General features: G+C 34.6%; 1 protein-coding gene across 1 annotated transcript; it reads right to left on the bottom strand.

Annotated features, from left to right (window-relative positions):
• Positions 1 to 218: 218 nt before the first annotated feature.
• On the bottom strand, positions 219 to 7,993 carry LOC120211936 (N-alpha-acetyltransferase 35, NatC auxiliary subunit-like). The gene is made up of 16 exons (XM_039210402.1): positions 7,745 to 7,993; positions 7,289 to 7,356; positions 6,747 to 6,902; positions 6,313 to 6,480; positions 5,706 to 5,856; positions 4,961 to 5,040; positions 4,242 to 4,514; positions 4,015 to 4,158; positions 3,249 to 3,383; positions 2,747 to 2,845; positions 1,977 to 2,036; positions 1,476 to 1,680; positions 1,173 to 1,291; positions 806 to 874; positions 592 to 690; positions 219 to 491 (listed from the first exon to the last, which is right to left on the bottom strand). Exons 1-16 carry the CDS (start codon positions 7,869 to 7,871, stop codon positions 252 to 254), a joined length of 2,193 nt encoding a protein of 730 aa, XP_039066333.1. The 5' UTR covers positions 7,872 to 7,993; the 3' UTR covers positions 219 to 251.
• Between the last annotated feature and the right edge of the window lie 8,048 nt (positions 7,994 to 16,041).

Consider the following 16,041-nt stretch of genomic DNA (forward strand, 5'->3'; position numbering starts at 1 on the left):
CAAAACCATGGATTTGGGAGGTTCAGCTATTAACAAAATGAGGGGGGAATAAGTACTTTTTTTAATACAACAACCAACATAAAAACAATGTGTTTATTTTTTTTTGGCTTTAAATTTCCAATTAAATTATTCATATAATAATAAGAAAAAAAACATTGATTCAAAACATACAAATATTACAATTGCTACACACAGGGGACTCAAATGCCTATGTATAAAGAATTTCAAAATTGGCAGAGATAATCAAACCTTCAAGATCTCTTGGCAACAACAGTTGCAAAGAATGGATGGTGGCTCAACTCAAATGACACCTTCAGTGATGGGTCAAGTGCTCCTAACCTGCATATCAGATCTTGAGCAGCACTGTTGTGTTCTGCAACGTGCTCTAGTTTTTGGAGTTCCGCTAGTCTCTCCGGATCGTTCGAGAAACTACTCTTCACCTCCTTCGCAATCCTCTGAGCATCCTTGAAGTAATTATACATTGCTAGAGTCTGGATTAAAAGGTAAACCGAAGTTCAATGCATGAGAGAGAAGAAAAATAAGAGTCCCGGAGTGCGGTTTGATTAGGGAGAGATCTTATCCGATACTCACAGAAAAACGAGCATGAGTTGTTGATTCCTTGTATGACGGATACGAGAAGTGATCAGGAATGCAGGCTCTCTGTAAAAGCTCAAAATGCTGAGCAAATTTCTGGATAGAAGTTAACAAGGTTCAGAACTTAATACAATGCAGTTAATGAAAGTAGCAACACATTCTCGATGTAATACTGTGTTTGTGTGCGCAAATATCGAGTGTAATACTTAACCTCCTGCTCGGTATTAAAAGGGCCTGGACTCTGGAAGAGTGAGATTTCATTCCTCAAAGCAGCAAGCATCTGGAAAGAAACTGAACGGATTAATAGAGAACATGAGTTGACATTATTGAAGCAAAATATTGATACAAGAGACGAGCATCATCTGCTGTTTATATACATGTTCGGCCTAATCGTAAACCAACTTCTTCTACAGAAATCTGCAGTTTAAACCAAAAACGACAATGGCTTCGCTTGGACTGGAAGACTATTTCCTCACAGAAAAATGAGGAAATACAACACGGTTGGTTTAAACAGGAGGATTATGGCTTCTCACAATCACTAAAACATCACAATTTCCAGATAAAACAATTAATGTTACCATTGTAAGTCCTTCAGCAAGAAATATGCAGCATTGAAGGAACGTGACTGCTGGCGGGATTCGAGATTCCCTAGCCAAATCTTTGGGAGAATCCTTTTTCTTCTTCCCCTTCCGTTTAGCTGATCATAACACCATTCATAAAATCGGTCATTTAGAATGGCATGCAGGTCATAGATAGGAAAAACAAAATACTCAGATTTACAAGTCGATCAATTGATGATACTTCATTTACTCATTTTGGATGTGAAAATTTAACAAAAATGCTTGTGCCTCGGAGACAATATCATAGCAAAGAGGGAGTACCGGTGTCATAGCTGACAGCCATCTTAAGCTGAGTTTTCTCTGCAAGTTTGATTAAGACAGCATACAAGTACCAATATACCATGCAGTATTCACTGGTAGAATAAAGTTCCAATTCGAAACCCAATATGAGAAATCGAAAAGTTATCCAGTAGGTTTGCTCTTCCACCCAAAGGAGGATATGTTGGAATATTTTCATGCATACATTCTGCAAACCGCAAGGAAATTTTTGTCAAGCATCAAAGCATACGAAGAAAATTGATAAAAAGGTGTCCCACAGAATATACAAAGGAAATTTTAAGTCTCTGTGATTTAATCATATTGTCCCTGTATTGTTTGGGCCTGGACTGAAAGTTCAAAATTTGAGAAGTACAGGGACTAAAACTGTTCAAATTAGAGTACAAGAACTAAATTCACAACTTACACATAGTATAAGGACTAATGATAAAATTTGGCCAGTGTGAACCATGGAAAATAAAAAGAAAACAAGAAAGAGCAACACACCTCATCATTTGAACTGCGGCTTGAGACTTCTCCAAACTCATTTCTTAAAGCAAGCTCAAGCTGATAAATAGAAGACACGACAAAAGAAAGAACGTCCGATTACTGAGCCAAGTGGCACATGAAGCAAATAAATAAAAAAAGCTAGATTTACTCTAGCTGTTGATATTTTACAAAGTCAAAATGTACAATAATAGGAAAAGGAGGGGAAAGCCCTACAATCAAAGGACACTAGCCAAAAATAATCCTCAGTGAAGCAATCCCATCACATCAGCCATTAACAGGTTAATGGCTCCTTGCGATGGTTCATCAATAGTTCTCAACCCCATATGTTGCCTTAAGCTTCATTTAGCCAATTAATCAGCTACAAGTTCTTTGTCTTGGAATGTGATGTAACTTCCAAACCCAATTCTTTTTATCATTTGTTTGATCTAATGAATCAGACAGAAGCGGGGGTGGTGTTTCATCGACTTCATAAGTGAGTGCTTTAAACATGCAGACACTAATAATAAAAAGGAAAAAGGAAATTAAGAAAATTATGCATGCAAACAATACAGTATTCAGGACTACTTATCCATTAGTTATGTCACTGATAAAGGTAGAGCAATCCCATGATAAAAATCACGAGAAAAACAGCACAGCAAAGGAAATTAGATTTGATAAATCTAAACCGAACAAACAGAAGTGCGACACATGCACGAGGTAAGATTGTATGTGTTAGAGAGGAGAGTGACAACGCAATGAGATATTTGGAAATCTGACACAATACAAACCTGTACATAGATAACATGCCAATCTTGCAAAAATTTCCCAAGCTTACGCCTCTGCCAGGCAGCATTTGTACAAAGTATTTTGAGCAAATTCATTACCAACTGCAAAATAATAGCATTGCACACTCATTAGATGAAAGCACTACATTATTTAAGTTAGGTTCAATAACATAAGCTTAGCATTGTGATCAAGACAGTAGCCTTATGTTTCCGACTCCCAAGAGGAGAGAAATAAATGCATATACCATCTGAAAAGAGTTTCGATAATAAGCGACCAAAGGGAACTATACAGATTACTGTATTAGGTAAGCTACTATTGCCAACACCATCGTAGTTCATGAAATTAGCTAATAACTAAGGCAATTAATATACAATATTAATATAATTAATAAGACAACCAACCTTAACAAGCGCCCTAAGTTAGGGCTGTTGTAAGCAACATCCATAATAAAAATGTACTAGAAAACAACAGTGAAACATATAGCATAATGATAATTGTCGTAACCATTCCTAGTTGCAGAATAGATTCATTCTTCTGAATATCATGGTTTTTGGTGGCTTCAAGCAATGCTGCAGCTTTAGTTATCACTGAAAAGAGAGGATCGCGTCCATAGAGTTTCCCATCTTGAACCAATAGAAGCTGTTTAACAATATTCACAAGATTAAGAATCTGACAATTTGATGCTTAAAAACAAGTAATTTGAATAAAGCAAGAAAAAAAATCAGGCTAAAAACATTGAATTCCAAACTGTTTAATCTCAGTCTTTGATCATTAACCAGTAATACAGGTATTGTGTAGTAAACCAACAAGACCGCTGTGTTCTCCGAGAACTGGAAACACTGGGTATGGTAGTCAGTTAAACTTATGTCTTGGTCTTTGTTCAGCTATATTTGTCCTCCCGAGTGCAGAAACAATGCCTAATGGGTGAATCTTCCCATGTTTGGATAAGTGATGCATTGCGTTAAAACATTTATGGAGAAATCCTCATTAAATGAAGGAATCAGGGAAAAAATGAAGCACCGATTATGGAACTAACTCCAAAAACAAGAAGCATTGTATATGTATATCTGACCACAGGGGATAATTAGTGCAACATGTTCTGAAGAGCATATCTTTTTTTCCAGTCTATTTCATGAATACTAAGTTCATTAAGACAGCCACAGAAAAAATGGCATGAAACTTTTGTCAATAAAACAATAAAAGTCTAAGAGTCCAAACAAAGGGTTCAATAATGTGTCAGATTAAAAGATTGAAGTCAAGAAAGTTTGACCTGCAGATGAGATCGTGCCACCAAATCAGGTTGAGATTTCTGGAACTGAACCACAAAGCGCAGAAGACTTTCTAAATGAGGATCCAATGAGTACGAGCAAATAACATCGAGATCATGGAGAAGTTTTACAAAATACTCAACCGCCTGCCAAAGCAACAAAAGAGAAATTATTGTACTAACGAAAGTAGATTCAAAGAAATCAAAATTAAACTACAAAAATTTCTAACCTTTTTCCAACTAAGAATTTTAATTGTGCGTGGGGGCATCAGGGCAGATAATCTACTGTTTAGCATAGCATCAAACCCAATTGGTTCACGGCCTGATGCAGTAGTTTTGTCATCTATGTCACCTTCACAAGATTCACCAAAACAAGACCTTATAAAGTATGCTGATTTTTGAATGGACTCCAGCTCTGTCATGCAGGAAGATATATGTTTTCTCGCTGACTCCAGACCTCTCCCCTGAGGTCGTTTCATGCAGGCAAGGATGTGGAAAAAATGCTGAAAGAAAAGGAGAGGCCGGTTAATGTTATCGACTTACACACAGTGCAGTCATGTATATGTTTGTCAGACACAATAAGACAGATAAGAATGTCACCAGAGTAAATAGCCTTTGCTAGAAGAAAACACCAATAAGATTTTTGGCAATATAAGTTTGGAAAACAACATGCATAACATATACCACGTGCGATGATATACCCTCCTTAATGTACTGTCCCACATAAGTAACAGTTATCTCAAAATTTCATATTAGGAAAAGATACATAATTTAATGGAGTTTGAAGATTGTATGCAATCAACAATCAAAGCTTTGACAAAATAAAAGAATACAAGAAAGAAGACCCACTAAACAAATCTGAAGGCCTGCAAATCTTCTATACAAAAGCAAAACCACAGACAGATGAACATGTTCAGAGAAGTAATAAAAGAGTAACACAGCTTAAGACCTTACGAAAGCATAAACGGCACAACAAAGCTTTGCAGAATCCTTCTTCCAGATTGGGATTGGACTGTAATGGCTCCAAATCTGCATCAATATAGCCACTTAATTTAAAATTTGTATTTTAATGATCGTAAGAAATAATCTATGACAGAAGTTGACAATGAATAAAGATAAGAAACAAGAATTTAGACAGAAGGCAATTCTTCTCAACAGTAGCCTATTGATGCTGGAATGACTAGGTAATGCAAAACTTATTTTGTATCCAAAGGAAAAATGAAGTACAGGCCAATGCTTGGATAACATGACTTACCTTAAAATGAAATCCTAACCTGGGGACCACATTTTACTACTTTTCGTGGAAATCTTTTCTTCATTTATCATTCCCCTCATTATGGTATGAGAAATTCCACAAAAGAAATATTCTAGAATAAAGGATCTAAATTAATGAAAAGGTAAATTGGAACTAGATTTATCTTGCTAAAGACCAAAAAACAAATATAAGCTTTAGACTATCAACTTGAGTCACCAATTAAAAAATAATAATGCAATAATGCAGAAATAACTGACTCCTCTATATTGAATCATAGTGCCTCTAAGGACACACTTATCAATTGCAAGAAAGTTTAAAGAGTACAAGAGAGCATAATGACAAATGCAAATTAGGAACAAGGTGCAGGTTATTTATAATGTGATTTTTCATATATGACTATTCCCTTATTAAGAAACAAATAAAAGCTAAGCATAACTACCTTCTGGTAATCTTCTTTTTAATGATGCAGCTTTACAAGCACGTAACTGGCGAGATATTGTATCTTCAACAGCATTTAATATTGACAAGCACTTATCATCTCCATCCCCATTTAAAGGAAGACCATATGTCATCGTAAAAAGATCCTCCTCCTGTCAAATGAATGTGTTCATAACTAAACATGTAGACTTAATCACAATTTCATGAAACAGAATCAATGAATAATGATCATGAATGCAACACACACTCTTCTGCCATTAGAGAAGGAGATAATATTTTTAAACGAAGAACAATTTTACAATAATTACCCTCAACTAGTTCTCATCTACTTGGCCTCATCCTTTTTCTTTATACCCCCCAAGGTCTTTTGGAGTATTGGGAGGGAAGGGATACAAGGACCAACTATTTCGATAAGTAAAATCTGTTCAGATCTGACACCTTCAATATCAGCGCTAGAAGCAAAATTCAACATATTTTTTAATCTTAATCTTAAAATAGTTTACAGATTTGTCATCCACAATGATTTAGCTTATAAATAATCTGAAAAAAACTGAGACCTTTTTTCTTTTAAATGAAATGAGGCAGAATGAGTTGCTGGAATACTTTACTTCATGCGTACGGGCATTGGAAGCCACTGACACTACTGCCTTGCAGGTTGCGCGTATGATTCTGCAATAAGAATGCAGTAAGGCATGTGGTGCAGTCCTGTCAAGCCTCAGAAGATAGATGCAAGAAAAGACAGTTTGGGCCAAGGAATGACCCTTATGCCATGCTGCCTGCCATTAAAAACAAGAATTTAGGGGGGGGGGCAGAAAGGAAACAAATAGAGGGCTGTGGCATAAACACCAACAGACCCAGTATAAACACAAAATCATTAAACATGCGAGGAAAAATATATCAGTTTTGGTACACGGAAGATTATTTGGAAGCATTTGGGACAGTTCGGAATAGGTCAGACAATTTCAAGACTAACCAAACCAACCATATAATGTGCAATATAGCAAACTCCCTGAAAAAAAACTGACATCGAGCAAGATAATACCTCACAAGCTAGAAGATGATCCATGATATCGATAGTGCATTGGACATCAATAGTGCTGTCAAGGCTAATAGGAATAGGAGCAGCGCCATGTTCAATGGCCTCATCAATAGAGTAGTATGTACGGACAATACCTGAATCCATCTTTGGGTCCATTATCTAATAAAGGTAAACAAAAACATGTCAATGAAAACCATATAATTTGAACATAAAAATATAGGGAAATTCTTAAAAGTAAACAAGAAAAGGCAAACCAATTAAAATATACTAAATGGGAGCATTTCTTTTATGTAGGATTATGGAAGTAGCCACATCACTTGAGGTACGAGAGTAGGATCATGCATTCAAATGTCTAGGTTACCATTGCAACACACCCTCATATAGCTCAAACACTGATGGTGAACAAATCAAGGTATGAAAAAAGACATGGAAAAATGTAAAATATAGCAAGTATCATCTTAAGTAATATAATATAACTTCGAACACACTTCAACAACGAGAAAAAAATCACACGACAATGACAATAATCAATAAAGTATCAACACCTCTAAAGCAGACATGGCAGCAAAAAGATTGAAATTGTCCCCATGAATGAGCTCTCCATCTCTAAGACCTGTAATCACCAAACATCGCCGAATAACCAAGTGGCAAAATAAAACCAAGAAAATAAGGTCGTAATCATCACTCAAAAACACCCACATTTTAGCTTTATATTTTGCAAAGCTCAACAACAGCAATGATAAGTTTCAGAGTCACTAAAAGAAAACTCTGATACAATAAAAAGTTCGTTCCTTTGGGTGATCATACATAAAAGGGAGAACAGAACGCCTTAACTTTCATAAAGCTAAAACCTTATCCTTTCCATAAAAAAAAACTCGATAAGCAAAAGGGTTGAGGGATTAGCAGTTAGATCTCCCAATCGAATTAAAAACAAGGAGAAGCCTTTCCTTTCTCTCCTTTCACTTTGACTATGGGGTTTTGAGGGGAGAGAGAGATTAGACCTGTACAGGCGGCTTGAAGGAGAGGGGAAGCGTCGGTCCAGACGGTGGAGTCGGTGGCCGGAATGGAGGCGAGCTTGAGAGGGTGGCCATCCATGGAGGCTCCTTCCGAAACTGCGTTATCGGCCATTGGGTTTGCTTTGGGGGAATGATTTGAAGAGCTGAAAGAGTGAGGCTTTGGGGATTGTGTTGAGGTGGGGAGGTTGAAGATGATGCTTTGTTCTTCGGTCTTCGCCTTTGGTCTGCAAGTTGCCGAAAGAATCCTCGTAAAACCAACTCAAACTGTGAACTGTGAGGGGTTTGGGGCATCTTTTGGGCCGGGCCGGGTCCCTCTTGGGTCCATTCCATTTTTCAATTATTTCTTTCATTTTCTTTTGAAAAATATTTTTCTTTGGAATTTTAGCCTTTTCAATTATTTTCCATATACTAAATAACAAATATTTTACAAATAAATTACAATTGTTTTATTCAAGAATAATAATTAGAAAATTTTTGTTTTCTGCGTGGGTTTAAACTTAAAAAAGGGTAAATTACACTATTCCTCTAACTATACTCTTTCTCCTATTTTACTCACCATACTTTTATTTTTTTTCTAATTTTCTCACTGATTTTTTGAATTGCTCATATTTTGATCACTCTGAATTATTATATTATTATTTAGGTATAACATGATATTTTTATTATTATTTAATATAAAATAATTAAAAATATAAAATAAAAACAAAATGTGGTCGGATGCCATCGTCGGCCACCGTCTACCACCTTAGATCGTGATCGTTTGGTCCCAAATTTCATGGGTCAGTTCGTCTCGACCTCTAAGTGCGAATCTGGTGCTTGTCTCACCGGAAAATGTCATAAAATTCGTGAATCTCGATTGAAATGTTTCGGGTTCCTTACTTTCAATCTCTAATACGAGGACTTCATAGCAAGTTCATACAAAATAGAGGTCGGAATCGGACTCATGGTGCCGACACGAAGCAACCCATAAAATTTGAGATTGAATAACCATCATCCACAGCGGTCGAGTGTGGTGTCCGACCACATTTTTATTTTATTTTTTAAATTATTTTATATTAAATAATAATAAAAATACCATGTCATACGAAAATAATAATACTAAAATAATTCGAAGTGATCAAAACAGTAGCAATTCGAAAGTTCAGTGAGTAAATTATAAAAATTGAAAGTACGATGAGTAAATAGGGGAGAGAATGTAGTTTAGTGAGAAAGATGTATTTTACCCTTTAAAATGATAATTAAAAAAGGGGTAAACTGTATAAATTTATCACTGAAGTTTGTATAAGTTTCCTTTTCACCATTGAAGTTCTAAAAGTTAGAAAATAATCACCAACATTTTCAATTTGTAACGAAACAATCATTGAACTGTTAAACTTCGTTACACATGTTACGTAAAGTTGATTCGGCACGTTTGAGGAGTTGAGGAACTGAGGTGTCATCGCTAAGTCAATGACATATCCAAAAATTTGATAATATGGGTCTAAAATATTATTTTTTATTTTTTAAAACGATGGGTATGCAGAAGTATTTATATTTTTCTTTTTTCCTTAACACATTAAACTAAATTTAACATTTTTTTCAAAATAATGGGAAGACACTTGATCCGTATAGGGCTTAGTGCATCCACCCCTGGTTAAGTCTCGTTAGCACCTATCTTGGCGGGTTGTTTGACTCCTTAAAAATACGAGTTTTATGTATTATATAAACCCTAAATTCCCTAAATCCATATTCAAAGAAAAGACAAAGAATAGAGGAGATGAACAAGAAAGATTCAAGTTGTAGAACCCAACATCTCTATCATTAAACTTTTTTCTACATTCTCAATGCAATTTCCTTGGAGTGGGATGATAAAGATTCTTAATTATGGACTGAAATTGATTAATTTGTGAAAGATCACTCTCTTGATGATAGTGTTATTGGTAGCTCTTTTTTAAATTATTTAAGTATAATTATACACACCTAATAATATTTGCCAACCACTTTTAATGCTCATAATCACCATATATCATCACAGAAAACAATGGCATTGGTGCTATTACTCCAGAGCAACCACCAATCCAAAAACGTTGTGTTTTTTTTAATAATTTGAAACGATTACAAGGTAGTATTTGTTAAAAAAAAATCCATTTCTCGAAAAGGCACACGCGTTTTACATACACTGCTGCTCAAAGTTGGGACTTCAAGAGATAACAACGCTTCCTTTTACTACTAAGGTCGTAAATATATTAAAACAAGATAAACAATAAATATAACTACATTCATTTTAGGAAAATACATTGATTATAGTATAAATTTTAAAATATTAATCAATACATAATCAATGTGAAAATTACTTGTTTATATTAATTATTTGAAATAGAGACAAATGCATTGTACACTTTACCAATTTACACAATCTACCGACAACTGATGTTTTCATATATATTCAAAAACTATCAATTATTTGAAAATAAACATTTATATCCCTGCATATGTGACGCTCATATCGAGATCAAATGTTAATTCAGCACCAAGCGTTTTCTTTAAAATGAGAACATGTTAAATGGGAAGTTAAATAGAGATATGGGGTACATCTCGGGTCATAAAGGTAATGTCAATATCTAAACCAAAAGATAACCCAAAGCATTATAAATACAGAGCTCATTCTAAGTTGAGTCACTTGGACCAAAACTAGTGCCAGGGGTAAACATTTGATCGAGTCAAGTCAAAAAATTTTGAGTTATTCGAGTTGACGAGTCGTATTTTACAAATCGAACTTAACTTGAAATTTTTTCGAGTCGAGTCGAATCAAGTTTAAAAAATTCGAGTTGAGTTATTTGAATTTATGTACTCATTTTATTATAATTATTTATGATATTATGACAATGATTTATTTCAATTTTTTGACTTTATCTAACCATAATATATATACATATATATATTCTTTCATAATATAATATTATTTAATATATCAAATACAATCTAAAATTAGGAAATATATTTGTATTATATTTTAAAGAAAGTATTTTGAGGAGAAAATATTGATGAGAGTATAAATGAGTCAAAGAATTGATGAAAAGAAATAATTTGCAAACAATTATAGTTAAAAGACCAAATTAAGTAAAGCGTAAAGTTAGGGGACTAAATAAAAAAAGAGTACATCTTGAGTAAAAAATAAATAACAATTGAAGTTACATAGCTATTCTATTATGGTATATGAGCATGTGGTTCAAATTTGGTGAAAAAAAATGACTTAAAATAAATCATAAATTGAAGGAATAATGAGATTATGAAAAATTAAAGGACTAAATTGAAAAAAAATTATCAAAAAGAGGAATTGAAAATACATATTTATTCTACTATAGTTTAGGAGCATAACTCAAATTTGGTATAAAAAAATTAAAATAAATGACGAATTGAAAAATAAATAAAGAGATTATGAAAAATTGAAGGACTACATTGAAAAATAAAAAATTGCTGTCAAAAAGATTAATTGAAAGTATACATGTATTCTATTATGATTTAGGAGCATGTAATTCAAATTTGATAAAAAAAATAGACTTAAAATGAAGAAGTAATTGAAGAAATAATGAAATCATAAACTAAATCATAAAACTGTCAAAATACTTAGTTTCCTTTTTGTAAGCATCTTATTTTGAAAAGTTAAAACATATAGCTTAACTTGAAGTACATGAGATCATTTTGTATTATTGTGCAAAAGGTTTTGGAAAATGTGGGTATTCTGAAGTTGACAATGGTTTAAACATGTAAGCTTGTGTGGCTACGGGAAGCTAAAACCTTGGAATTCATAGAAAATCTCAGCCATGATAAGAAGACCCAAAGAGATTGTCATTGGTCAAGAAGTTGGTCATGGGCACTGGCGGGTTTCAAGAAAGGAAAGAGTCAAGGTTCTGTTAAGCCGAGAGATACGAAATTGAGATTGTTAACTGGGGTGAATTGGTCAAATGTTTTCTACCCAAGATGAAACCGAGTTCCATCGAGATCAAAAGGAGATAGAGTTCCTTCGAAGAAGAAAACGCATTGAATTGCATAATTGCATACATTATAGGCATGAATAAGATCATGACATTCATAATTGCATGATGACTTAAGCATTTACAGGTTTCATAGGGATAGTTGAAGATTGAAGATATGAAAGCATCAAGATGAAGATAACTAGTTTTGAAATCTTGAAAAGAATGATGTTTAGACGATAACTAAGCCAAAGTAGATTTACATATCCAATGGCTTCCAGACAAGTTTTCACGATGGAGATGGATTTTCAGAAATGTTGACCTTTGAAACAAGTCAATCTTAAGCCTTCACGAAAGAGCAGTGAAGCAATCATCATAAGCCTTCACGGAAGAGTAGTGAAGCAAACCTGTTTATTGAAGATTTTTCGAGTTCTATACTCTCTGAAGGAATAGAGAGTGGACCCGTTTTATTGAAGATTGTTCGAGTTCTATAATCTCTGAAGGAATAGAGAGCAGACTCGTTTGTTGAAGATTGTTCGAGTTCCATACTCTCTGGTAGAATAGAGAGCGGACCCGTTTTATGAAGATTGTTCGAGTTCTATACTCCCTGAACGAATAGGGAGTGGACCCGTTTATTGAAGATTGATTGAGTCTTATACTCCCTAAATGAATAGGGAGCAGACACGCTTGTTGAAGATTGATCGAGTCTTATACTCCCTTAATGAATAGGGAGCAGACACGTTTGCTGAAGATTGGTCGAGTCTTATACTCCCTGAAGGGATAGGGAGCAGACCCGTCATTCGAAGATTTTTCAAGTCTTGTTTATCCTGAAGTAATAGAGAAGCGGATTAATCTTTTGAAGTTCTCATGACCGGACAAATTCGATCATCTTTTGGTCTTTGCTCTATTCTCGTTACACGACCATGAGCAAAGAGGGGCAGCTGTAGATACTCGATTTGTCCGGGGCTAAATCGGAGAAGACTCGAAGTGATGACAGACTTAAAGAAAGCCCAACTAGGTTGAGGCCCAATTCAAGTCCAATGGTCCTCAGCAGAGTGAACTCTAGTCCACTTGAAACCTGAAAAGTAAAATGGTTATAGGAAGTTAATAAATGTGATAAGGGAGTTAACAAAGGATGGATCAATTATTGGTAGTGGAGTAGCATGAAACTTGGGCAATTAAAAACTGTAAAGAGTCAGTTTTTTGAGGGGTAATTAACCGCTGGAATTTATCAACTAAAGCAGAGAGGACACAACAGAGGGAGGAGGATTGAACCGAGAGAGTCAGAGGATATTTTGGACACCAGAAGCTAAGAAAGCAGCAATTAGGGACTACCAGCCAAAAACCCTAGTGATCATCAACAATTCCACATTGTAAAAGAATACAAAGAGAGACAACAGTGTAATCTCATAATTCAAAACCAGTGAAAGCAATAAAATACGAGGAATTCTGAGGTATTCTTCTTGGGTGTTATTTACTGTTTATATATATATGTTTCTCTTTCTGTGTGTGTACATGTTATTTTACAATCAGAGGAAATTAAGCAAGGATTAAGTAACACCCTTTCAAAAAAAAAAAAAAACAGAATCCATGTGAAGTAGTGCGAGCATGAAAAGTTTCCAAAATTTCTTCATTTTCTTTCGAACCACAAACAGTTTTCTTTGAAACCAAAGCAATGATAGAGAATATGAGTTAGTTTATATACCTTACTCGGTCTCGTTTTTACTCGCATCGGAGATACCTTAGGTCAGTTAGTTGGGCGCCGGAGAGTAGCAGTTTTCGTGGGGTATGTCCACCATTCGTAAGAGTAGAAGTGAAGTCCTGAGAGTTTTAAAAATAGAATAAAAGGTTTTAGGTTCGGTTTCTTGGGTTCGAGTCCAAAGCCGAGGTGTTGAGGTTCTTCAGAATTACAGGGTAATATTAGAGTTAAGTTTTCATTTGGAATTTTCTTTTATGTGTCAAAGCAAAAAAAGAAAAAGAAACTTAGGAGTTAGAGTAATTTCTTTACCTTGGTTATTTGAATCCATTGCCGGAGAAATAGAGAGTCACCGTTGAGGGTGGTCATCGGAATGGTTTACTCGATCGTGAATGTTAGGGGAGTGCCAAGGTCCTCAGTTAAGAGTGGGTTTCTTTTGGGACATGGAAAACCGAAGTGGTTAAGCTTCTTTCGTCGTTGGGTTGCTCATCGATTGAGGTGAAGTGCGGTTGCAGTCGAATGGAGGTTGGTCACTAAGGTGTGGTGGCCGAATGGTGGCGATGGAGGCTCTCGGTTCAGCTATAGAGGAAGAAAGGGAGAATGGAAGAGGGTAGATAGAACGACCGAGGTTGGGGAGAAATGATAATTAGGGATTTTGTTTTTAGTCTGAGGGTTTTAAAATGAAGCATCAAACGATGTCGTTTAGGGGAGCTCTCGCGTGTGGATCATTTTCAGTTTAAACCCTTCCATGTTTTGTTTAAGTGCATTTTAGTCCATGGTTCATTCTTTTAAACGTTTCTGATTATGGTATCAATCTTTGCACGTGTTGCATTTCAGTCCTGCGTTGTATTGTTTTTAAGTTTTTGTTACTTTACATATTTGGCTTAGATTTTTTCTTGGTTTCCATTTTAGTCCACAATTATTTTAGAGCTATTTTCGCACTGTTTTTACATTGGTTGTGTAATTTGCGGAACTTTCATTTTGGTCCTTGAACGAATCTTTTGCGCCCTTTTAATTTGGTCTTCATTTTTATGAGTGCTTTTCATTTTAATCCTGAAATGTTTTTATATGTTTTATTTTTGAAGTATAACTTGTAATTTTGGTTATTTGACAATTCAGTCATTTTGCTTGCTTAGTTTAATCTTATTTTATTTTGGTCCTTCATGGTAATTTTGAATATGAAATCGAGTTACTAATAGTATGTTTTATTGTATATATATTTTTTTATTCTAATGTATGCCAATGTCATTGTATGCATGTATACCATATCACCATACTTTATTTTAAACCTAGGTGTTCATTTGAATATTGGATATTATTTAATTAGTTTTTACATGACATTATTTTGCATAATATGCATGATAGCCTCACTTGCATAACTCGACATATCTATAATTGGATTAAGGGTAATATATTTTTAATTTAAAATTGTATTAAGTGGGCAGTCATAACTGATTTGAGGTCCGCTTTTAATGATTTTAAAATAAAAGTGTATCCCGAAAGTGAAACCAAAAAATTGATTCGTCACCTAAAATTTGGGAACGAGAGAAAAAGAAATGTTCGTTTATTTAAATATATCGAGAAAAGGTTGTTATATCTTTAAGATCTGGTCTCGATATTTGTAAATAATCGAACATTCTTTATCTTTCTAAAACGACTTGGTAATTTTAATTTAATTTGTTTGAGTGCTCTTGAATGTTTTTAAATTTACGTCATTGTTTTATGGGATCAAAAATCAAATAAAGTTCGAATTTGTAAAATTCAATGCAAAGACGTTAATTAATCGGCTAGGTACCGATTTAGGGCGTTGTGGGGGTGCTAATCTTTCCCCGCACGTAACCGACTCCCGAACTCGGATTTTGGTAACGCATACCTTAATTTGTTGTTTTAATTAAAATTAATTTTTATTTAAAATAACAAACATTTTTTGGTGTCCAATCACACCCTAACCAAAGATTGGTGGCGACTCTTTGAACCGTATTTTTTCGATCATAAAGGAAATCTGAATTTTTTCGAAATGAAAGGTTTTTAAATTAAAAATCAATTGAAAGAGATAATTAAAAAATTGATGTGGTTTTCAAAATCTCACATTTTTTCACCTTTTTAGAAAAAATCGTTTCGACAGCTTGGCGACTTTGCTGGGGACTTTTTTTAGAGAGTCAAGCCGATAGTCGATTAATTAATTGTCTTTGCAATTGAAAATTACAAATCCGTTTTAATTTGATTTTTGATCCCTTGTTTGGTTTTTAATAAGTTTTGTTTGTATTTTGATTTTTTTTTAATTTAATTCGATTAACAATTAAATAGTTGTACCAATTTGTTTGCTAATGATTTCAGATTAATTGTGTGAATTTAGTAAATTTTGAGTGTTTTTATTTTATTTTTTCGCTTTTCCTCACACACTGCACAGTTGCATTTTCATGACATGAGCTAAAACCCCGCTCCGTCCTAATTAAGTAGGAGTGAGAGACTATGCCCTCGTGTGGTTTTCACCTCCGCATGGGATAGTGGATCGCTCCTGGAGCTCACGCCTTATGGTCCTCATGATGGTAATCACCTCCGCATGGACATAAGGAGGTGTGTTCCCTCGAAATTGAACTCGATCCCCTAAAGCCTGTGATGGGCCAGGATTG

Source organism: Hibiscus syriacus, unplaced genomic scaffold (assembly GCF_006381635.1).
Source record: "Hibiscus syriacus cultivar Baekdansim isolate YM2019G1 unplaced genomic scaffold, ASM638163v2 tig00109987_pilon, whole genome shotgun sequence".
Classification (NCBI taxonomy): domain Eukaryota; kingdom Viridiplantae; phylum Streptophyta; class Magnoliopsida; order Malvales; family Malvaceae; genus Hibiscus; species Hibiscus syriacus.